Source organism: Pantherophis guttatus, chromosome 3 (genome assembly GCF_059756535.1).
Source record: "Pantherophis guttatus breed Tessera chromosome 3, ASM5975653v1, whole genome shotgun sequence".
In the NCBI taxonomy this organism is placed as follows: domain Eukaryota; kingdom Metazoa; phylum Chordata; class Lepidosauria; order Squamata; family Colubridae; genus Pantherophis; species Pantherophis guttatus.
Window position 1 is genome coordinate 112972783 of NC_142065.1, and position 24559 is coordinate 112997341.

General features: G+C 40.9%; 1 protein-coding gene across 13 annotated transcripts in view; it reads right to left on the reverse strand.

Annotated features, from left to right (window-relative positions):
* The window catches only part of PDE4DIP (phosphodiesterase 4D interacting protein), a 336964-nt gene that overhangs the window by 187974 nt on the left and 124431 nt on the right, over positions 1-24559 (reverse strand). For all 13 annotated transcript variants that reach the window (XM_087891187.1, XM_087891190.1, XM_087891189.1 and 10 more), the window contains 3 exons: positions 23694-23831; positions 23230-23342; positions 22461-22582 (listed from right to left, as the gene is read on the reverse strand). In XM_087891187.1, the coding sequence (XP_087747313.1) occupies positions 22461-22582; positions 23230-23342; positions 23694-23831 (373 nt within the window). The remainder of the gene's footprint in view (positions 1-22460; positions 22583-23229; positions 23343-23693; positions 23832-24559) is intronic.

Below are 24559 nucleotides of genomic sequence, written 5' to 3' on the forward strand. Positions count from 1 at the left end.
CGTCTTTTCCGACGCTTCATCTCTCTTAGCTCCTCGGAAAACCAAGGAGCTAGACGAGATCGGCATTGGGTCAGAGGCCACAAAGGCACGACGCGGTCCAAGGCCCCAGTAGCTGCCCTGTCCCAGGTGATCACCAGGTCCTCAGTCGAGTCGTGAGCCAGAGTCTCAGGAAATGGCCCAAGCTCCGTCAGGAACCTTTTGGGGTCCATCAGGTGCCTGGGACGGAACCATTTGGTTGGTTCCGTCTCCCTGCGGTGGGTGGAAGTGACTTGAAAGTCCATGTGAAGGAAAGAATAATCAGACCATGTTGGTGGACTGGTCAGGGGGATTGGGTTTGGGGAAATGGAAGAATTGTTTTGTGCTTTGCATAGGACCTTCAGATTCCGCCTGACTTTACTGCAACCATTTTCTCTCATTAAAAGTTCTTTAGATTCAATTCAATGAAGTCAATAGTCACTTTCCTGAGGGACCAGCTAGGGCAGGTCCTTACAGCTTCCTTTTCCTTTTATTCTATTAATAATTGTGCAATAAAATGCAAGAATAGTGCCTTTCCCCTAGATACTCTGTACTATCTCTTCTCTCTTTTCCAATACAATCAATCATTTAGCTGTGACCATTGGACATTGTAAGGACTAGCCTCTCCCACCCTTCAAGCAAGTATAGACTCTTGAAAACTTTGTATTTCAAAAGGAACCTTTTATTGAAAAGGAGTGAAAGAAATCAAAATTCAAAGCACGCTCTCAGGGCATACAACTAGGATAAAGGAAATTAGAAACCCCTCCCAACACTCCGATGTGGATTCCACCAATCTGCAGGTGTGAAGATGTTATTGTACTGGCCTCTCTGAGAAACAGATAAGCAGAGTTTCTCAGGGCCATCTTCCGGCGTTGCAATCCACATGGCCCTCTCTCCCCTTGCATTCCCCAAGAGGTGAGAATTTTCCAGGCATCTGAGGCGCCAGGCAATGGTTATAAATCAGGTGAAAGGTTATACAAAAAGACAAGGTAAGAAATAGGATACCAAGGATACATAGAAAGGAAAGAGAACTAAATGTATCAAATCCAACCCCCTCCTTCTTCCACCAAAGAATGGCAGATACACGGATATGTTTTATCCTCATGGGGGCTTGAGAAGCCTTCCTCAAAAGTATTTCCTCCCCTCTTTTTTATATTTCTGCAAATCTTAGGAGCTGCATACGTATATCACCTTGTGCATCCACCAAAGCCCATAAGTAACAGTTTGTAGAGTGGGGGAATCCTGCAGATAAAAGGGTTCCCTCCTTCCCATGGGTTTTGAGGTCACCAGTGTCTGACAGAAGAGATCATGCTATCCTATTGGTGTTATGCCAGTAAGGATAGTGGGGGGAAGGGGAGAAGATGCTTGAGGCACCAGGATGAGCTAGGGATTATTCAGGGACAGAAAAGAATTATATTTTGGGAGAGCTCAGAAGAGCTGCTCGAAAAGATTTATAAAGGGTTATGATAGGAGAAGACCTTTATGGAAGCCAAAAATCAGAAGGATATATGAGTAGTTCTCGACTTACAACAGTTCATTTAGTGACTGTTTAAAGCTACAATGGTACTGAAAAAACGTATGATTTATAACCATTTTTCCCACTTACGATCACGCACATTCTTCACGGTCACATGATCAAACTTGGCAAATGACTCATATTTATGATGGTTGCAGTGTCCTGGGATCATGTGACCATCTTTTGCAACCTTCTGACAAGCAAAGGCATTTGGGAAACCAGATTTGCTTAACATCCATGTTACTAATTTAACAACTGCAGTGATTCACTTAACAACTGTGGCAAGAAAGGGCATAAAATGGGGCAAAACTCACTTAACAAATGTCTCACTTAGCAATAGAAATTTGGGGCTCAATTGTGGTTGTAAGTTGAGGACTACCTGTAGTTGTTACAGTTGATAAGGTACAGTACTTGTAATCTATTTCAAATATAACCTGCATCTCATAACCATCCCTTCTCTTCTAGGTTGCCTGATCCCAGTTTAAATTAGTCTAGCTCAGGGGTGTCAAACTTAGGTCGTCATGGCGGTATTGGGACTTTTCCCCTTTGCTAAACTGGGTGTGGTTGTAGCCAGTGCATGACACATCTAGCCGGCGGGCTGTGAGTTTGACAGTCCTAGTCTAGCCATTCCAATGCATCTGATGAAGAGAGATACATTTCACAAAAGCTTATGCCTTTTAACAAACCTCAAATTTGATAACTCTTCCAGGTTTCAGTCTTTGGACAAACCATTGGATTTTACCACTCCCTCTCTCAGAACAACAAATGTACATTTTGTAGAATCACTGAATTTGGTAGAACCCTGTTTCAGTACCGTAGTTCTGTAACATTTAATTACAAGACAAACAACATGAAATCTCTATAGCATACAGGATGAGATGTAGTTCCAGGCATCATATCCTTTAGCAGGACTTCTAGAGAATACGTCATTAATTGTTTTCGTTAATATTACATTGGATTCCTGGATGCAGACTGTAGTAGAACAGTCTGTATTTCTGAAGGGCCATAGTAAACAATATGCATTATCCACAGATGAAATTGTTTGCATCCATGCCAAAATTACCATTATGATGGTCAAATATATTGCACTGTTCTGCCTCTGCAATCTGAGTAGGTGGCAAAATCTCTATAAAAAGGAGGCCTCTAAAAGTTGGCTACTGTTCAGAAATAATTTCAGACAATTCCAGTATATCTAATAATGACCATATGAACTATAATGACTATAATGAATAATCTTTTGCAAATTGTACAATGGCTCATACTTATTGGACTGCTTACAAGTCCATTGGCAGAAGGTTAGCTTGAAATAAACTTGCTACAAAGATACTACAAAGAGTGTACCAGCCCCTAGGGCATTCGAATTATTGCCTGGAACTGTTGTCCTTACTCACCCAGTATTTCAAAACCCAACTTGTATTTTTAGATCTCAGCCTTATAGGGAGAAAAATTGATTTGGCAGCTTTTTTAAGATATCAATTTCTGTGCCTATGTGAAGTGTACCCTATGTGTTATGCCCAAGGACTTGCAGATGATAAAGGTGCTGAAATATAGGAAGGCACATTCTGATTTAATGTTAAAAAAATTTCCGAAGTAAGAAGTGTTCAAAAGTAGGCCAACTATGCTCAAAATGGTATGTTTCCCTTTACAGGGTGGATTCAAGTGGAATGTTTTATTTTTGATTCTGTGAGAGAACAAGAAGCAGGACTTATTAGCCAGGGATGCTAGCTAATTCAGCCTAGATATAAATATAATTGTATAAAAACTTTGAAAAGTCAATAGAAGGTGCAGTTTAAACTAAAAAAAAATAAATTTCATTCAGACTTGCTAGAAATGGTCATTTGTTGGGGCTTCTATACTACTGGAAACCTGTTCTGAACAAATTGGGTTTTAAAATTTAGAATGCTAAAATCTTTGAAATCCCTTCCAATATTTACATTTTGTAATTCTATAAAGATATTTGCATAACATTCTTAAAATCTTCTTTTTCTTAACCTAATGTGACTAGATAACAAGATAGGATAACCTTTATTGTCACTTTTTTCAGTGAATATACTGGCACACATTACAAAATAAAATTTTGATGCCTGCTCTTAAAAGAATATATATTTATGTGTGTGTCTATGTGTGTCATGTGTATGTGCATATGTATGATATATGTATTGCATGTGTGTGTGTGTGTATACACACACACATACTAGCTGAATACCCATGCTCCGTTATGAAACTATATGATCGGGTTTGATAAATCGACACTTACAGCTTGAAAATTAATGAGTAGTTACGATTGGCATCTCCTCTCCCCTTCTCTCCCTCAGTCTTGCCCCACAGAAACCTATCCTATCCCCCTCTCTCCCTCAGGCTTGCCCCACAGAAGCCCCCATCCCCTTCTCTCCCTCAGCCTTGCCACACAGAAGTCTCTCCTGTCCTATCCCATTCTCTCCAGTGTTATTTTCAGGTTGGAAGGGTGAGTAGAACATCTAATTAATTAGCGTCAGAGCATATTAATAATAATAATATAAGAAATACTAATGATCTGATGGTCATTTTGAAAAATCATTTCTTAGCAAGCACCTAGAAGCCAAGAGGAACATATGTGCCAAATTTCAAGTTTGTAGGCTTTACGGTTCTGGAGATTTTGTGATTGCGGCGTGAGTGGTTTTCGCTTTTTATATATATATATGCAAGTTTTGATGTATTCGGGTCTTTTCCCGTGTAAGATTGAGAGTATCTTGGTGAGGTTTCGACGAGGTCCCACTCGTCATCTTCAGGCTGGTGTCTTCGGCTTTGTGCTTGTGCGAGGAAACACACAAGCACAAGCACGAAGCCGAAGATACCAGCCTGAAGATGACGAGTGGGACCTCGTCGAAACCTCGCCAAGATACTCTCAATCTTACATAGGAAAAGACCTGAATACACCAAAACTTGCATACCTCTACCCGTGAAAATCTACGAAAACACACACACACACACACACACACACACACACACACACACACACACACATGTTTTCTGAGGTTTTTGCGGGTGTTTGTATGTAGGTCTTTGGTTATTCGGGTTTTCTCCCGCGTAAAATTGGAGGTGTCTTGGCAATGTTTCAACGGTCTCATTCGTCATCTTCAGGCTGGTGTTTTCGGCTTCGTGCTTCTAGGAGCAATGTGTGTGATCGCAGCTGTTTCTTTCTTTTAACTGCCAGTGGGGGTGTGAACTGATTGGGTGGGGGTTTGGCTGTGCTCTGATTGGATGGGGGGTCGGCTGTGCTCTGATTGGCTGTGTGTGTTATTTTCACAAATCTGGGAATGTCCCTGGAATAATTATCTGTAATATAGTGGAGATTAAAAAACATCTGGAAGACTGTTCTTTTCTCATGCATATTGTCTGATACCTATTTGTTTCACGACTAAGGAGAAAAATCATTGAGACTTTTGAAGATTGCTAAATAGAGTGGTTCACAAACATTTGGAATTATCATTGGAATTAAAGTGGTGACTATGTGGCTGATGAAAACAAAGGAAAAGCTGTTGGATCATCTAGGAGTATAAACATTGTCTGATAACAACACAAAGAGGTGAAAGAAGGAAAACTAAAAAAAAAAGACTTTTTGGAAAGCTTGGAAGGAGTAAACTGACTGGTGGAGGATTATAAAGGGCTATAAATATTGTGGAATAATTCTGGGACTGAGCGAATAGTTTTAATATTGGCTTTTTGATGTTACAGACAACAAAGATTTTGGGATCTTGATAGATTATTAAGTAACTTTTGGATTTATTAAAATAAGACAAAATGCTTCAACAGGGGAAAATAAGTATATTTCAAAAAGAAATGTCACTGATTGTCAGCCTCCACTTTTACTGCTTTGGCTGCCATAAGAAATTGGAGGGGGGGAGAGCTAGGGGGCCTGGGGGGGAAGCGTGCTGGAGGACTTTGGAAGAAATGAAACTGAATCTTTGAAGTTGCTATCGGGTCAACCGTCGTGGCATTCCTGGAAGCTGCCAGACGTGCTTCCACCTGACCCTGGGAGACCTTTTGGATTGGATGATTTATGATGGACAGTGAGATTTTCGCGCTTATTGCCTTTAACATTGCTCGAAGCCAACTCCGAGCAGGCCGTGCAGGAAACCCATCATCCTCCTTCTATTGCAAAGGAGCGCCAAGGGCGGCCGCGGGGAGAGCGGAATTCAAACCCAAATCGAAGCCCTTCACCTGCTTCAAATGTGGAAAGGAAGGCCATCGGGCTGTGGAATGTTTCTCCAAGCCAGTGCCAAAATCTACCAGCTCGGGGGCCAAGAAGGCCAACAAAGCACCCACAAAAAGCCGCAACACCGCCCTGAAAGGAGAAGTCATTGAGTTCGCTCCCCGAAACCAGGGTGAGTTGGGAACTCCAACCACCGCAGACGACAGCGGGATGGACTCCGACTCCGATGATCTGGTGAGTCACACAGAGGAACCCATGCTCATCCCCATAGAAATAAGGGTGCCATCCACAGGGAAACATGCGCAGATGTTAGCCTTATTAGACTCTGGGTGCACCAGGTTCATAGACAGCCTGAAGGTGGTGGAGAAAATGGGCCTGAGGCTAAAAATGTTAAAAAGGCCCATTGCGTTCTGTCAGCTGGACGGATCGATTGCAGGAGGGGGCCCAGCCAGCTTTGTGACCGAACCTATTGAAATGCAGTTGGGAGATCACGTAGAGAGCCTCAGATTTATTGTGGCCCCTGGCATGGAACGACCCCTCATACTTGGACTGCCCTGGCTCCGTTAACTGGAAAACGGGGGTCCTGCGTATTCGCACCGGAAAACTGAGACTAGAAAGGGAAGAAACTCCCCTTGAGGACTAGAATAGAACCCGAAAGAGCGGAAGTGGCAATAGGCCACATCGAAGGGGAGGAGAAGATTCCAAAGGAGTATTGGGATCTCCGTGAAGTTTTTAGTGAAAGGGCCTCGGATGTGCTGCCTCCCCACAGAGCTACGGACTGTACTATTGAAATACTCCCCGGGGTGAAGCTCCCTAAGCCAAAAATCTACGCCATGACCCCTCAAGAACTAGGGGAATTGCGAAACTTCATTGATAAAAATCTAGAACGGGGTTTTATCCAACCAGCCAGACCAAAGGTGGCGGCACCGGTATTGTTCCGAGAAAAGAAGGATGGCTCCTCTCGCTTGGTAGTTGATTATAGGAATCTTAACGCTATTTGCGTGGAAAATGTTTACCCCCTGCCACTCATGAAGGACATGCTAGTGCACTTAGGAAAGGGAAAAGTCTTCACCAAACTTGACTTACGAGAGGCATACTACTGAGTGAGAATTAAAGAGGGGGATGAATGGAAAACAGCATTTAATTGCCCACTTGGATGTTTCCAGTTTAGAGTGCTCCCGTTTGGATTACAGAGAACCCCTGCTGTGTTCATGCAATTGATTAACGAAGTACTGCATGAGCACCTGTATAAAGGGGTACTGGTCTACTTGGATGACATTCTTATCTACCCTGAGAACATGGACGAGCATGTGAAGTTGGTGCGAACTGTCCTGAAAAAACTCAGGGCTGCTGAACTATATGCCAAACTTTCTAAGTGCGAGTTCCACCAAAGCAGAATTGATTGACTATCTTGGATATCGCATATTGCATGAGGGAATTGAGATGGACCCTGGAAAGGTTCGGGTCGTACCCGCAAACAACTACAGAGTTTCCTGGGATTTGCTAACTTTTATAGACAGTTTATCCCCTCGTTTGCCAAAATCGCGCTGCCAATAACAAATCTTCTGAAAACTAAAGGTGAAGTAAAACCAAGGCCCTTACAACCCCTTGAATGGACTATGGAATGTCAAGCGGCATTCGAAAAGTTGAAACGGTTGTTTGCTGCTGAACCAGTTCTCAAACATCCGGACATGGAAGAACCTTTTGTAGTACAGGCTGACGCAAGCGACGTGGCTGTGGGAGCAGTACTTCTGCAGAAGAACGCAGAAGGAGAATTACAACCTTGTGCTTACACGTCCCGTAAATTGTCAAAAAACAAAAGGAGATGGGTCATATGGGAAAAGGAAGCTTTTGCAGTGCGATGGGCATTGTTAACGTGGAGACAATTTCTGGAAGGAGCAAAGCATCCTTTTGAAGTTTGGACTGACCATAAAAACCTGGAGGTGTTGAAAACGCCGCATAAACTGTCACCAAAGCAAGCTCGTTGGGCCCAGCACTTCAACCGTTTTAATTTCACTCTACGCTACTTTCCTGGTGGAAAGAAATTCATGGCGGATGCACTTTCTAGATTGCCTCAATACAATAGCACCAAGGAGGAAGTGGTTCATCCTATCATCCCTTCGACACAACTAGCAGCGCCAATGACTACCAGAGTGCAGGCGAAGACTGATCCAGCCCTCTCGGGCGAGTTACTTCAGAAACTGCAAGAAGCCCTGAAAACTGATGAATGGTTTAAAACCCACTCAAATGAATGTACGCTCCGTGATGGTCTAGCTTGGATTGGGGCGAAATTGTATGTTCCTGTCAGTTTAAGAGTAACAGTGTTGCAGTACGCTCATGACGCCAAGGCGGCAGGACACTTTGGATTTGTTAAAACTCTAAATCTCGTTAAAAGACAATTTTGGTGGCCTGCACTCAAAAAGGACATAGAGGCATATGTGGCTAGTTGTTCGGTATGTGCCTCAGCTAAGAGACCTCCGGGGAAGCCGCCTGGTTTACTTCAGAGTGTGGCAAGGTCGAATGCCCCTTGGAAAGAGATAGCCATGGATTTTATTGTTGACCTACCAGAAAGTGAAGGGTGCATAGTCATTTGGACTGTAACGAATTTGTTTTCCAAACAAGTGCACTTCATCCCCTGTTCTAAAATCCCTTCAGCTAAAACCCTTGCAAAATTGTTTAATCGTCATGTTTACCGATTACATGGGGCTCCAAAACGTATAATTTCGGACAGGGGTGTACAATTTACTTCCAACTTTTGGAAGGAGTTTTTAAGGTTGATAGGCTCCGCCCAGGGGTTAAGCTCCGCCCACCACCCCCAGACTAATGGGGCTTGTGAGAGAACCAATGCCATGTTAGAACAGTACTTGAGATGTTATGTAAATTACCAGCAAGACAACTGGGTGGATCTATTGTCATTTGCAGAGGTGGCATACAATAACTCCATACATAGCAGCACCGGGTTCACTCAGTTTAAGGTAGCGTCTGGTCAGGAGTTTGTGCCAATCCCCGAGCTACCACAGGATAACCCACATAACCCCTCTTTAATTGAGTGGATCGAACAGCTACGGGGTACTTGGGCAGTAACTCGAAAAGTTTTAGATGACGCACACTGAGCACATAAAACCCAGGCTGACAAAAAAAGGTCCCCGGCACACGTGTACAAAGTGGGTGATAAAGTTTATCTTTCCACCAAATATTTACAGACTTCCCAGAAATCAAAAAAGCTCGGACTCAAGTATGCGGGTCCTTTCCTAATCACTAGACTCATTAACCCAGTAACAGTTGAATTGGAATTGCCAAAAATTCTGAGACAAATCCACCCTGTATTTCATGTTAGCTTGCTGAAGCCAGAACACTCGTCCCCTTTGCGTCCGGACCAAGTTTCTTCCCCGGTACCCATACTGTTAGAAGGGGAACAACATTTTGAAGTTAAAGAAATTCTAGACTCTAGGAAGCACCATGGTAAAGTACAATATCTGGTGGCTTGGAAACATTTCCCTTTATCTCAAGCTGAATGGGTGAATAAACGTGATGTCCGGGCGCCGAGGAAAGTACAGTTGTTTCATACCAAATACCCTGATAAACCATAATTTCTGTGTTGCCTTTTCTTTCTCTTTCCCTGTTTAGGACTAACATCTCTTCTACAGAGGGGCCGAATGTCAGCCTCCACTTTTACTGCTTTGGCTGCCATAAGAAACGGGAGGGGGGAGAGCTAGGGGGCCTGGGGGAGGGAAGCGTGCTGGAGGACTTTGGAAGAAACGAAACTGAATCTTTGAAGTTGCTATCGGGTCAACCGTCGTGGCATTCCGATTGATGACGCTGCCAGACGTGCTTCCACCTGACCCTGGGAGACCTTTTGGATTGGATGATTTACGATGGACAGTGGGAGGGGATGCTTTCTATATGCAATTTTCGCGCTTATTGCCTTTAATTTCAGCTTTCCTTGGTTGCGTTCACTTCATTTTCTAGTAAAAGTACCTTTCTCTATAAATCATGGAGTTTGGGTCATTCTTTCCTGGACTTTGAAGGAAGCACACCTGACACTGATGTTTCAAAGTGTCTATGAAACTATAACAAAGAACCACAGGGAGATAAAGGGTTTGGTGCATGATATAGTTGTGAGACTAGAAAATGTCCAGCAAATGACAATGAAAAATGAACAGGACACCCAGGAAATAGCTGAGAAAATAGAAAAAACAGAGGAAAGGATAGAGCAGATAAAACAACAATCGAATTTAGAAAACAAGGAGAAGGAAGAGATAATTAAAATGAATGAAATAGATCAAGTTGACTATACATTAAGAAACTTAAAAATAAAATTGGATGAGCAGAAAGCAGAAAATTGGATTCCTAAAGAGACACTGATAGGTATAGTGAAGATTTGGCAATGAGAGTCAGAGGCAGTGACAGAGGAAATATTTAGACCAAATATGGAGATATAAAATTCCAAAGGAGGAGTATGGAAAACATGCGAAAAAATCAATAAGAATTGAAATATTGAAGCAAACAAGAAATGATGGATAGAAACAGAATATCCACCAATATAAGATTTATGCTATGAAGGTAGGAATTAGAAAAAGGGATAACATTATTAAGTATATTCTTATATAATGCCTTAAAATTAGTATGTAGAGGAAAGGATCAGAAGTTGAAAGATGATTGTATTATATACTCTTAAACAACAGTATTCAAGTTACTATGGCTATTAGTATTGTGTAATAAAATATTAGAAAAATCAAATGATGAGGGATTAGATATATGGTGGAGTAAATATTATATTGTTAACAATGTTATTTGTAAGATTTATAATGTTATTATTTTTTTTTATTGAAAAGTTTTATGAAAAATACAAACATTTTCACCCCCCCACCCTTCCCCCCCAACCCCCCTCCCCTTCCCACCCTCCCTTCCCCTCCCTCCCCCCACCCCCTCCCTAGACTTCCCAGAACGAGCACAGGGTATAGCATTCACAAACCAAGAACTAAAATGTGCTAACAAATTATTACATTTCATATTCTCCCTAGGTCCTTAACTCCTTATAACTCAGAAAAAACAAACATAAACTACTTAATATTATTTCATTCATAAGCTATATGAATCTTCTTATTCGGATACTTCTTCTGTATGTAATCAATCCATTTTCTCCATTCCGATATATATCTCTCATTTGAATGGTCTTTAAGGTATGATGAAATTTTTGCCATTTCCGCCAAATGCACAACTTTTAATGTCCATTCCTCAATAGTAGGTGGATCTTCCTTCTTCCAGTACTGTGCCACCAGTAACCTGGCAGCTGTTATTAAGTTCAAAACCAGCTTAGTCTCTATTACAGTACAATCCGTAACTATTCCCAACAGAAAAAACTGTGGTGTAAATTTAATTTTTTTCTTCAAAATATTTTGAATAATCCACCATATTTTTATCCAAAAAGCCATATGAAAATATGTAGCATCTTCACACTCACATCGCCAACACTTGGGTTGTAAATTTGGATACATACAAGCTAATTTTTTTGGGTCTAAATGCCATCTATAAAACATTTTGTAAAAATTCTCCCTTAAATTTTGTGCTTGTGTAAATCTTACATTTCTAACCCATATCTTTTCCCATGTTTCCATCATTATTGGTTCACCTACATTTTGTGTCCATTTTATCATACAATCCTTGACTAAGTCTGTTTCTGAATCTATTTCCAATAATGCATTGTACAACCTTTTTATGTGCATTTGACCTTCATCTCTTATTTGCTTTATCAAATTCTCATCCTGCTGCAAAATACCAATTTTTTGATCTTCTCTCCATCTGGCCAGCAGCTGTCCATATTGAAACCAAGTCTTAATAATCCCTTCTTCTTTTAATTGTTCCATGGATTTTAACTGTAGTCTGACTCCTTCCTTATAAAGGAGTTCATTATATGTAATCTTATCTTGCTTTTGCTCTAAATTTATGTTCTCTATCACGTGTCTGGGTACTGTCCATATTGGTAACCTATCATTTAGTTTATATTTATACTTTTTCCAGACACACAATAGAGCATTTCTTAATATATGACTTTTAAAAGTCTTATCTACTTTCTTATCATACACTAAGTAAGCATGCCAGCCATAAACCAAACCATATCCTTCAATATTCAATATCTTTTCCTCCGTTAAGTTTATCCAATCTGTGATTGCTGAGAGGGCAGCAGCTTCATAATACAATCTTAAATTGGGCATCTTAAGACCACCTCTTTCTCTAGTATCTTGCAATATCTTTTGTTTGACTCGTGGTTTCTTCCCTGCCCACACAAACTTATTTATGCCCTTCTGCCATTCCTTCAAATTCTCATCTTTTTAAAGTATAGGTATCATTTGAAAAAAAAATAGAAATTTTGGTAAAATATTCATTTTTACAGCAGCTATCCTTCCCAGCATAATGTTATTATGATGATGTGGAAAACATGCTAAAGGAAAAAAAAAAGCAAAATTAACAAGAACTGAAATACTAAAATGGATAAGAGATGAAGGATAGAAATAGAATACCTACCAATATAAGATTTGTGATATTATAGATAGAAGTAGAAATTATAAAGGGGAAAAATATTATTATGCATATTTCTATATAATATGTTAAAATATGTAGATGAAAGGACTAGAATGTCACTGCGTTATGTGTTTGTCAGCTGAGCGTCCATTCTGAGCATTACGGTAGCCTGCCAGAGAACTTCATCACGTATCTATAGCAACAGAGATAAGACTAGTCTTGTGAAACGTTGAGCTACTGCGCATATCTACATTCTTTCTTTTCTAACTTCCTGATTTACGCTTCGACATAGAAGTTGAAAGATGACTGTGTTATGTACAATATTACTATAATGATGCATGATTAATGTAATTTTTATTTTATTTATTTATTTATTTATTTATTTATTTATTTATTTATTTATTTATTTATTTATTTATTTATCATATTTGTATACCACCCTACTGCCGAAGGACTCAGGGCGGTGAACAGCCAAGATAAAATACAAAGACATACAAAAGTTAAAAAACCATTAAAAACAGATTAAATAATTTAGGCTCAGAAAACAAATTAAAACATCCAATTTATCTAAAAAACATTTAAAACCCAATTTAAAAGCCAATTTAAAAGGGAGAGTTAGGCCAGACCAGCCTGTTGGAATAAAAACATTTTTAGGGCGCGGCGGAAGATGCGTAAATCTTGGATCCTCCGTATCTTCGGGGGGAGCTCATTCCAGATGGCAAGTGCCCCCACAGAGAAGGCTATCCCCCTGGGGGCCGCCAGTCGACATTGTTTGGCCGACGGCACCCTGAGGAGCCCCTCTCTATGGGAGCGAACTGGTCGGTGAGAGGCTACTGGTGGCAGAAGGCGGTCTCGTAAGTACCCTGGTCCTGAGCCATGGAGCGCTCTAAAGGTGGTAACCAAAACCTTGAAGCGCACCCGGAAGACCACTGGGAGCCAGTGCAGCTCACGCAGGAGGGGGGTCACATGGGAGTGCCACCTCGCTCCCGTCACCACCCGCGCGGCCGCATTCTGGACCAATTGGGGCCTCTGGGTGCTCCTCAAGGGGAGCCCCATGTAGACAGCATTGCAATAATCCAGGCATGAGGTGACAAGGGCATGAGTGACCGTGCGTAATGAGTCCCGATCCAGAAAGGGACGCAACTGGCGAATCAGGCGAAGCTGATAAAAAGTCCTCCTGGCCACGGCCGCCATATGCTCTTCTAAAGACAGCCGTGAGTCCAAGTTGCGAACCCCATCTGTGGGGGCCAACGACTCGCCCCCAATAGTCAGAGATGGCGCCAACTGACTATATCGGTACGTCGGAAACCACAGCCACTCGGTCTTGGATGGGTTGAGCCTGAGTCTGTTCCTCCCCATCCAGATCCGTACGGCCTCCAGGCACCGGGACATCACCTCGAGGGCATCATTGGGGTGGTCTGGGGTGGAGATGTACAGCTGGGTGTCATCAGCGTACTGATGGTACTTCACCCCAAAACCACGGATGATCTCACCCAGCGGCTTCACATAAATGTTGAACAGAAGAGGCGAGAGGACCGATCCTTGTGGCACCCCACATACAAGGGGCCTCGGGGTCGACCTCTGCCCCCCTGTCAACACAGACTGCGACCGGTCGGAGAGAAAGGAGGAGAACCACTGTAAAACAGTGCCCCCACCCCCAACCCTTCCAACCGGTGCAGCATGATACCATGGTCGATGGTATCAAAAGCCGCTGAGAGGTCTAATAGGACCAGGGCAGAGGAGCAACCCCTGTCCCGAGCCCTCCAGAGATCATCAACCAATGCGACCAATGCCGTCTCTGTGCTGTACCCGGGCCTGAAGCCCGACTGGAATGGATCTAGATAAGTCGATTCATCCAGGTACTGAGGCAGCTGTCATGCAACCACACTCTCAACAACCTTCGCAACAAAGCGAAGGTTGGAGACAGGACGATAATTTGCTAACACAGCCAGGTCCAGGGAGGGCTTCTTGAGGAGGGGCCTCACCACCGCCTCTTTCAAGGCGGCGGGAAAGACACCCTCACTCAAAGAAGCATTTATAATCCCCTGGAGCCAGCCTCGCGTCACCTCCCGGGAGGCCAGTACCAACCAGGAGGGACACGGGTCCAATAAACATGTGGCCGCACTCAGTCTGCTCAGTATCCTGTCCACGCTTTCGGGAGTCACAGGATCAAACTCTTCCCATATAATATTCTCAGGACCTGCCCCTGTCATCTCCCCTGGATCTACCCAGTCAGAGTCCAGCTGTTCCCGAATCTGAGCGATTTTGTCATACAGATATTGTACAAAATCCTCAGCTCTACCCTCCAAGGGGTCCTCCCACGCCCCCTGGTGGAGCAGGGAGCGGGTCACCCTAAACAGGGCGGCTGGGCGATTATCTGATGACGCAATAAGAGCAGAAAAGTAGTTACTCTTCTCTACTTTTATCACCACTAGGTAATTCTTAATATGAGATCTTACCAGTGTCCGGTCGGATTTAGAACGACTAGCCCTCCAACTGCTCTCTAGGCATCTTTTCCGGCGCTTCATCTCCCTCAGCTCCTCAGTATACCAAGGAGCCAGGTGAGACCAGCACCGGCTATCCAAATTGTTAATCTCATCACTATTATTTGGTATCAAAATTAATGATACTCAGATGTTCATGTATTTAATACTTATATATATTTAAAAATAAAAACGTATAAAAAAAGGATTCAAAAAGATCTTGATAGACTTGAACACTGGGCCCTATCCAACAAAATTCAATTCAATGGTGAGAAAAGTAAGCTTCCATTTTAGGCAAGAAAACCCAAAAGCACAGAGTTAGATTAGGTGGTACTTGGCTCAACAGTAGCAACTGTGGGAGGGATCTAGGTATCCTAGTGGATCAGCACTTAAGTATAAGTATGGCCCAGCAGTATGCTTCATTGGCCAAAAAGTCAATTCAGTCCTAGGCTCCATCAACAGAGTGATAAAATCAAAATAACATGAAGTGATAGTTCTCTTTATACTGCAATCATGAGACCATACTTGGAGTACTGCATCCTGTTCTGGTCACCTCAATACAAAATTGATGCTGAAACACTAGAAAGAGTGCAGAGAAGAGCAGCAAAGATGATAAAGGGTCTGGAGGCTAAGCCATATGATGAAGAATGCTTATGGCGGAACAAAAAGCAATTAACTTACACTTTGCGAAACATAGTACATTTTGCAACGCTAATAAACCGGGCAGATGGTTGGCCTACACATTGAGGAAACGACAGAGTACACGGGTTATTGGTAGCATTGAGAATGGAGGAAAGGAAATTTTTCAACAAAAATTAATTAAAGAAGCTTTCTTAGACTATTATACCAAATTATATGCTAAAGATGATATAAAAACTGGACTTACAGATAAATACTTAGAAGAAAGAAGAGTTATCAAAATATCTAGTGAACAAAAGGAAAGAATGAGTCAACCGATAACAGTTGAGGAGATTATTGCCGCAATTAAACAACTGAAAACAGCTAAAGCACCAGGGACGGATGGTTTAACTGTGGTGTATTATAAAACTTTACAAGCAGAAATGGTTGAATGCCTCAAAGACTTATTTTGCAGTATACAACAAGGGAGTAAAATACCTCCCTCATGGAAAGCAGTTTATATTTCATTGATACCGAAAGAGCAAGCAGGTCTTAAAAAACCTGAGAATTTCAGACCAATATCTCTTCTGAATAATGACTACAAAATTTTTGCAAAAGTATTAGCCAACAGGTTAATGCCAGTTATTCAAGAGGTGATTCATCATGATCAAGCAGGATTTATAGAAGGCAGATACATGAAGGATAATGTAAGGCAAATAATAGACTTATTGGAATATCTTGAGAAGAATAAACAGATCTCGGCAGTGCTGGTGTTTTTGGATGCGGAGAAGGCCTTTGATAGAGTGGATTGGAACTTTCTATTAAAGACTTTAAGAAAAATGGACTTTGGGGATCAGTTTATACAGGCAGTTGCAGCAATTTACCAACAACAAATGGCACAAATTGTTATTAATGGAAGTTTGACTACAAATTTTAGTATTGAAAAAGGAACAAGACAAGGTTGTCTGCTATCCCCATTGTTATTTATTTTAACATAGAAGTCTTGTTGAATACAATACGGGACTCAAATTCTTTACATGGAATAGTTATTAGGCAAGAAGATTATAGGACTAGGGCATTTGCAGATGATCTGGTTGTTACCCTAACACAGCCGATGGAATCAATAATCCAGATGAAAGACATTATAGAAGAATATGGTATGGTATCAGGATTTAGACTGAATTAAAAAAAAACTAAGATGATAGTTAAAAATATGACACAAGTTCGAAAGCAGGAACTTGAAAGCAAGGCAGGCTTTGAAATAGTATCAAAGGTTAAATATTTAGGAGTTCAAGTTGCAGATTCAAATTCAAAATTATTTCAAAATAATTATGAGGTGTTGTGGCGAGAGGTACAAAAGGATATGGAGACCTGGAAAAAACTGCAGCTGTCGCTACTTGGAAGAATAGCAGCAGTTAAGATGAACGTTTTGCCTAGATTTCTTTTTTTGTTTCAAATGATTCCGGTGCTTAAAAGTGATAAACAACTGAGTGAATGGCAAAGAGGAGTGAATAAGTTTGTCTGGAATGAGAAAAAGCCGAGAGTTAAACTGAAAATTATGCAAGATGTTCATGAAAGGGGTGGTCTTAAACTTCCAAACCTACAACTGTATTATGAAGCAGCGGCCTTGACGCAAGCAAGTGATTGGTTTGGAAGGATAAAGACTGGAATATTGAATATAGAAAGTCATGATCTTGAATTTGGTTGGCATGCATATTTATTCTACGAGAACGAAGTGGACAAAGTATTCAAACATACTTAGGAACTCTTTGATGAGAGTCTGGAAGAAGCACCGATTCAAATGGGATTACAAAATACCGTTATGGCTGGATCTTGGTCATATTATGTGGAATACAAATATAATGTCACTCAGGGGGTTTTTATACAAAGAAGTTCTTTTTATGGATGGGGGCAGATGGCAACTAAAGACATTAGAAACACTGTTGGAAGAAGGGATTAATTTAACTTGGCTACAGTATAATCAACTCCAATTGAGATGGAAAGAAGATCAAAAACTTGGTATAATGATGCATGAAGAATTGGTTAGACATATAAAAGAGAAAGGTCCAATGCATATTAAGAGGGTTTATAATGTTTTGTTAGAAAGAGACTTGGAAAATGAACTGGTTAAAGATTGTATGATAAAGTGGGCACAAAATTTTGCAGAACCAGTGATGTTGGAAACATGGGAAAAAATATGGGTCCAGAATGCTAAATTTACACAGTCGCAGAACTTGAGGGAAAATTTTTATAAAATGTTTTATAGGTGGCATTTAGATCCTAAGAAACTATCGTGCATGTATCCTAATGTTCAACCAAAATGTTGGAGATGTGATTCATATTAACTGCTGCAAGAATAACCTACGCAAGAAATTGGAAGCAAGAAAAAATACCAAGTGAAACAGAAGTAATAGGGAAAATTTTAGAATGCGCTGAAATGGATAGGTTAACCAAAGAATTACAAGAAAGAGAAGAATCAGACTATTATAAAATATGGAATAATTGGTATAATTGGTTAAAAATCAGAAATATACAAAAAATATAGGGGAAATATTACCGATTTATATATATATATATAATAAAAATATTATTAGATTAAGGAGAGGTGAAGGAATATATCATAAGTAGAATTGTAGAACGTCACTCTGAAAAAATGCTTAAGAAGAAATTACACTCTTTTTGTGTATATGTTGTATAAATGTTTGTTGTGTATATGTTACGTATGTCTTTTTTAATATTTATATTCAATAAAAACTACTTTAAAAAAATGTTGGAGATGTGATTGTTTAGATGCCACATATTATCATATATGGTGGACTGCAAGAAAGCGAAGGCTTTTTGGATAAAAATTTGGTGGTTTATGCAAAATGTTTTGAAGAAAAAACTTTAGTTTTCTCCACAATTGTTTTTATTGGGTATAGTTAAGGGTTTTACATTGGGTGAAACAAAGCTGATATTGTATATGGTGACAGCAGTGAGATTATTGATAGGCCAATATTGGAAAAATGATGCCATGCCCACTATTGAAGAATGGACTTTGAAGATGGCCAGTTTTGCAGAGATGGCGAAGATTTCAGCATATTTAAAAGATCGAACTCAAGAGACTTATGTATGGGAGTGGAAAAAGTGGATAGAATATGTGCAGAATAAATATCAAACTAGGAAATATCAGATAGCTTTTAGCTGAATGTATTATGTAGGGATAGATTAACTGAGTTCTATGAAGATATAAATAGTACACAGGGGGTGGAGGGGTTTAAGTTTCAAAAAATGTAATTTTGATTTGGATTTTATCTAGAGGAAGTCATGGGGGAGGGGAGGGTTAGGGAGGGTTTGGGGGGGGAATTGGGCAGAAAATGTATTTGTAAAACTTTTTAAATAAAAAAAAAAGAATGGAGGTATAGCTAATCTAATCTAATGAAGAGAAGGACTAGAGGTAATATGATAGCAGGCTTCCAGTATTTGACAAGCTCTCACAAAGAACAAGGGTTGAACTATTATCCAAAGCTTCTCAGGGCAGGACAAGAAGTATAATAGGTGGAAGATAATTAAAAAGAGATCCAAGCTTGAAATAAGGAGAAATAAGGAGAGAGCAATTAATCAGTGGAATGGCTTATCCTTAGAAACTGTGGGTACTCCATCACTAGAGATTTTCAAGAAGAGATTAGGCAGCCATTTGTCTGGAATGGTCTAAAGCCGTGATGGCGAACCTATGGCACGCGTGCCACAGGTGGCACACGGAGCCATATTAGTGGGCACGCCAGCTCAGCTCTGGGGCGCATGAGCGTGCCGGCCAGCTGATTTTCGGGCCTTCTGGGCCCACCAAAAGTAGGGAAACAGGCTGTTTCCTGCCTCTGGAGGGCCTGGGGGCGGGGTGGGGAAGGCCCGTTTTTCTTTCTTACCTGGCTCCAGATCCTCTCTGTGTATCTGGGAAGGGCGAAAACAGCCTTTTCCACTCCCTTGGAGGCCCTACGGAGGCTGAAAGGGCCCATTTCCCGACTCCCGGTGGGACAGGAAGTGACGTTTTTCCTCCTAGAGACTCCTAGAGAAGCTCCTAGAGACTCCTAGAGAGGCTCCTAGAGACTCCGAGAGTTGAGAAATGGGCCCTTTCAGCCTCCGTAGGGCCTCCAAGGGAGTGGGAAAGGCTGTTTTCGCCCTTCCCAGATACACAGAGAGGATCTGGAACCAGGTAAGAAAGAAAAACGGGCCTACCAGGCCATCATGTGCCAGGAGCGGGGGGGAGGGGGGAGGGGGTTGCACACGCATGCGCGTGGGCACATGCGCGTGTGACCCTCCCCCGCCCCCCCTCTCCTGGCACGCGATGGTAAAAAGGTTAGCCATCACTGGTCTAAAGTATATTACTCAAGATGGGGGTTGGACTAGAAATCCTCCAAGGTCCCTTCCAATCCTGTTATTCTAGTTCACAGAAGTTGGAGGGAACCATGACACCAGGAATTCTTTGGAGTGGATGGATACAAATCAAGTAGAAATAAATAAAAGGAAATGTGAAAATGAAAAAAAAAACACCTCCCTGCATTCAGAGAGAATTATTTGGATGTGTACAATAAGACACCAGATACCCAACCACAGAATCTGCCTAAATTTATAATGCAATTTATGACTGTATAGTTTTGACTCCAAGTTTATATTACTAGGAATCACATAAATGCATATATAAAAGAGCAAGCGCTTTAGTACACATATAACATCTCTTGCGAGTGCAGTTAACTAGACACCAGATTTCACTCTGCCATTATGTACTCTGGAGCCAATAACCCTCATCCCCCACCCCAATGCCTACTTCATTTCACAGAAAAGGGGCAGTGGAAATTTCCCTTCCAGTTCTAATAGCATGCTAGAAGATAAATTGGGTAGAAAAAAATGGTAAATGTAAGTTATTTGACCTAATTCCAACCAAATATCATGCTTGCAGATAGAAGTAGGTCAGAATGAGCATGCATGGATGAAACAACAGAATGGCAAAAATCTTTCCATCTAAGTAGGTCTTTTGGTTTGAAACAATGACTATTTTCCTCTGGTCTTTCATCAGCCTTCAGTAATTTATTAGTATTTATTCTTGTTATAGCACTTTAAAGGTTTTGGAATATTTTGGTATGCATAAAGACATGCTAGTGAGCTGGTATGCCTTCCTGAATAATACTAATAAAATAATTGTCCTTTACAGGATTACACCAAAATGTCTGCCCTGGGCGTTGGCCAACCAGATGCTTTCATAAATCAGAGACCATCATCCCATGCTCCTCAGGCACATAACCTATGGACTTTCTAATGATCACCTTTAAAGTTGTAGGCATTGTCCTCTTTCAAAGCCAAATCACTGATCATCCCCATCACACATTAGTGAATTTCATGTTAAAAATTTATAACAATGAGCAAGAAAGGACAGAGAGTCACAATTGTCAAATCAACTGACAATTAGATTGCATGCCTGAAAGCAGAGTGTTTCAGAAAACGTAGTGTCACTGTGGAAGAGATTGTGCATACTGAAAATACCTTATGCCATTTCAAAGTTAGTAACAAATGTCCCCATTATCCCATTGTAAGTGGACTCATAAACACATTCGAGAGCTGGGAGAGAACAGCAGACTGCTAATCTCTGCCCAGAAAAACCACTTTCCATTTCATATACCTGGGGAAAGTGATGGTAGTTTACTGATTGTCCTTGCATATTTTTCTTGTTATTAGACTTTGGTATTCTAAAGTTTGTGAAGGAAAGGGATTTTCATCAGCTGGACTAAATCAATCCTGATGGTTTAATGAATATCTTTCTAATCCTAATATTCTTTTACTTGAATTGATTGAATGAGGGATGAGGGAATAATTATACTGACACATCTCATGTTGGAGGTCTGTTTATGAAGTGAATGAAACAGGGAGCAAACTTTGATGTTATTTGTTTACTCTGACACCTTTTATATACCAGAACATACAAAGTTTTAATGATATTCATTAGCAAATAAGTTTCATGTGAAATAACATATTTTTAAGCAATATAATCTAATATAAACTAATACATGACTGAAAAATGCTCTTCAAAACAAAATATTGAAACACTAATGTGATATTTGAAACCTGTAACAATATTCAAAATTGTGAGGAATTTCAAATGATTTTGGAGATGTTACCTTATTGTTTCCTGGAGAAGATGTGTATGTGGTAGCATTCCTTTCCAACATAAATTACCAAATTAAACCTGTACTATCTGAATATAATATAATGTAGAATATGTACTATTGTTTAAAATTTCAATGATGGTCTATATTTTTTTTTCATTAGGGACTTTAGGAAGAAAGGGAAGATTATGTAAATCAACACCAAAAAAAATCAAATTCATATTCACCTAACAGGAAAATTCTGAAAGTGGTTGGGATGAATGTGGAGCTACACCAACTTAGGTAACCCCAGTAACTTTGACATTTGAGAGAAGACTTTTTTCTGGCAAGAAAACCAAGGCTTCCACTTTATGCAAGGAGAACCAATAAAGTAAAACATATATTGTTCCTTTGCAAGTTTGCACAAAATACAATTAAAAACACGAAATATTCTGTTTCTGCTGAGGCCAAATTTGTGTGGAATTTCTTCACAATACTGTCATCATAATTTTAAGATGACCTAAAATAAGATTGTGCTGATTCTAGACTTTTAAGAATTTTTTACTCAAAAGCATGGGGAGAATAATAACAAAAACAATTAAACAAATGCAGCAAATAAAAAAAAAACCTTATTCCTACTCTCCACATCTCTATAATGTATGCACATAAAATATGGCACATAACAATTAATACCAAATGGGGATAGGAATAATCTTTATTTAGCCAAATTGAAGGGAGGAGAGAATGAAAGTGGGCACAACTAGAAAGGAATAAGAAATGGAAATGTATTTATATTCTCCTGACAGGCCCATATTAGGAATGTGAATGATGCCCACATAGCTTGTAAAAAATGCCATTTCCAGCAAGTACTAATCAACACCTTCAATGTCAACACAAGCTTGCTCTGCTAGTTCAGCTTCTGTTCTGCACCAGGGGCAGTGGAAAGGCCAGAGCTCAGCAAGCATGCTTGGGTAGGATTGTCACACGCTCCTGTTCCCCACCTCCTATGCTGTGCAATGATTCCAGCCTGCTCAGGTACTCCTCACTTTTTCCAAGGACCTCTTCTAGCTGTCCACGGAGTGCCTGGATCTTCTCCAGTTCTACTTGAAGGATCTGTTCTTGTCTGGAGTTGGTGAGGCCAAGCACAAAAGAAAGGAGATTAGGATAAGGTGTACCAACTTTTTCTGAACACAATATGGATCCTACAAATTGTAACAATAATGTCACTACTATACTGACATGAAGAAAAGAGTGGAAAATTATAGGCATACAAACAGACAACTCTCCAATCCTTTTCAGCACTGTGAACCAACAATCTTTTTTAGATATGCAATGAGTAATAGGAAAATAAAAGGGATGTGGTGGCTCAGTGGCTAAGATGCTGAGTGTGTCAATCAAAAGGTTGGCAGTTCAGCGGTTCAAATCCCTAGAGCCGCATAACTGGGTGAGCTCTTGTTACTTGTCCCAGCGTCTGCCAACCTAGCAGTTCGAAAGCACATAAAAAATGCAAGTAGAAAAATAGGGACCACCTTTGGTGGGAAGGTAACAGCATTCCGTGCGCCTTTGGCATTTAGTCATGCCAGCCACATGACCATGGAGACGTTTTCAGACAGTGCTGGCTCTTCGGCTTTGAAATGGAGATGAGCACCGCCCCCTAGAGTCAGGAACGACTAGCACATATGTGCGAGGGGAACGTTTACCTTTACTTTAATAGGAATATACCAATCTTTTTTTTGCAACTAAAAAAGGGGAATAAATTGTCTTCCTCACCTGTCAGGGTGAGCATGAAACTTCACCAAATCGCAATAGAGTTGCTTTTCTACTTTCAGAGTTTCACTCAGCTGCTTCTTCTCTGCTACTAAGCCCTCCAACATCACCAGTAGCTGCAACATGAACAGTCCACATTAATTGGCAATAAATGTAGGTTTTATTGCTTACATTTAAGTTTGCTACAAGTCCTTTTCTTGTCAGGTTTTTGAAAGTGGTTTGCCATGGCCTTCCTCCTGGGAATGAGAGAGGGACTGGCCCAGAGTCATCCAGCTGACTTTGTGCTTAAGGTAGGAATCACTCACAATCTCTAGCCTGATGCTTTATCTGCTATACAAAAGTGGCTCTCAGTGTATCTCAGCAATACCATAAAAATAATAACACAATATACAGAATCCCATTTCCTTTGAACAAAGGCAGGATAGAAGTCATGCTAGTTGAATTCATCATCACCTTTTCAATCATACCTGCTGCCTTTTGTTTCCTATGGTTTCCTGTCCCCGTGCTTCCAGTTTTGCTACCTTTTCCTGAAGCATCAAAACTTCCTGAGTAAGTCGTTCAATTGCTGGTATTTCTTCAGGGTCAATCAATTGCATCTGCAAGTCCTGAAAAAGAACAAGAATATGTCCTGGAGAATTAAAGAAAGAAACTCAGTGTTATGGAACTTGACAGGGGAAAACAACAACAAAACTTTAATGATATGATTACCGTACTTTTCAGAGTATAAGATGCACTCCCCCCCCCAAAAGAGGGTGGAAATGTTGGTGCATCTTATACACCGAATACATTTTGGCCTCCTGAAACCCCACCCCGCGCGTCCAGTTTTTGCCAAAAACAGGCCCATTTTTCGCAAACAGGATGCACAGAGGGTTTGGGAGGCCTGCACAGTACTCCTGGGGGCTGGGGAGGGCAAAAACACGATGCGTGAGAGGTTTGGGAGACCAAAAACAGCCCAGTTTTTGCCCGTTTTGCCCTCCCCAGCCCCCAGGAGCACTCTGCAGGCCTCCCAAACCCGCTGCGCATCCTGTTTTTGCTAAAAACAGTCCCGTTTTTGGCCTCCCAAACCCCCCACACATCGCATTTTTGCACTCCACAGCCCCCAGGAGCACTCTGAAGGCCTCCCAAACCCTCTGAGCATTCCGTTTTTGTGAAAAATGAGCCCATTTTTTGCAAAAATGGGATGTGCAGAGTGTTTGGGAGGCCTGCATATTACTCCTGGGGGCCGTGGAGGGCAAAAGCTATTTATTTTCTTGTTTTCCTCTTCGAAATCTTGGTGAATCTTATACTCCAATCTTATAGTCTGAAAAATACGGTAATTTTCAAAGAAGCTTTC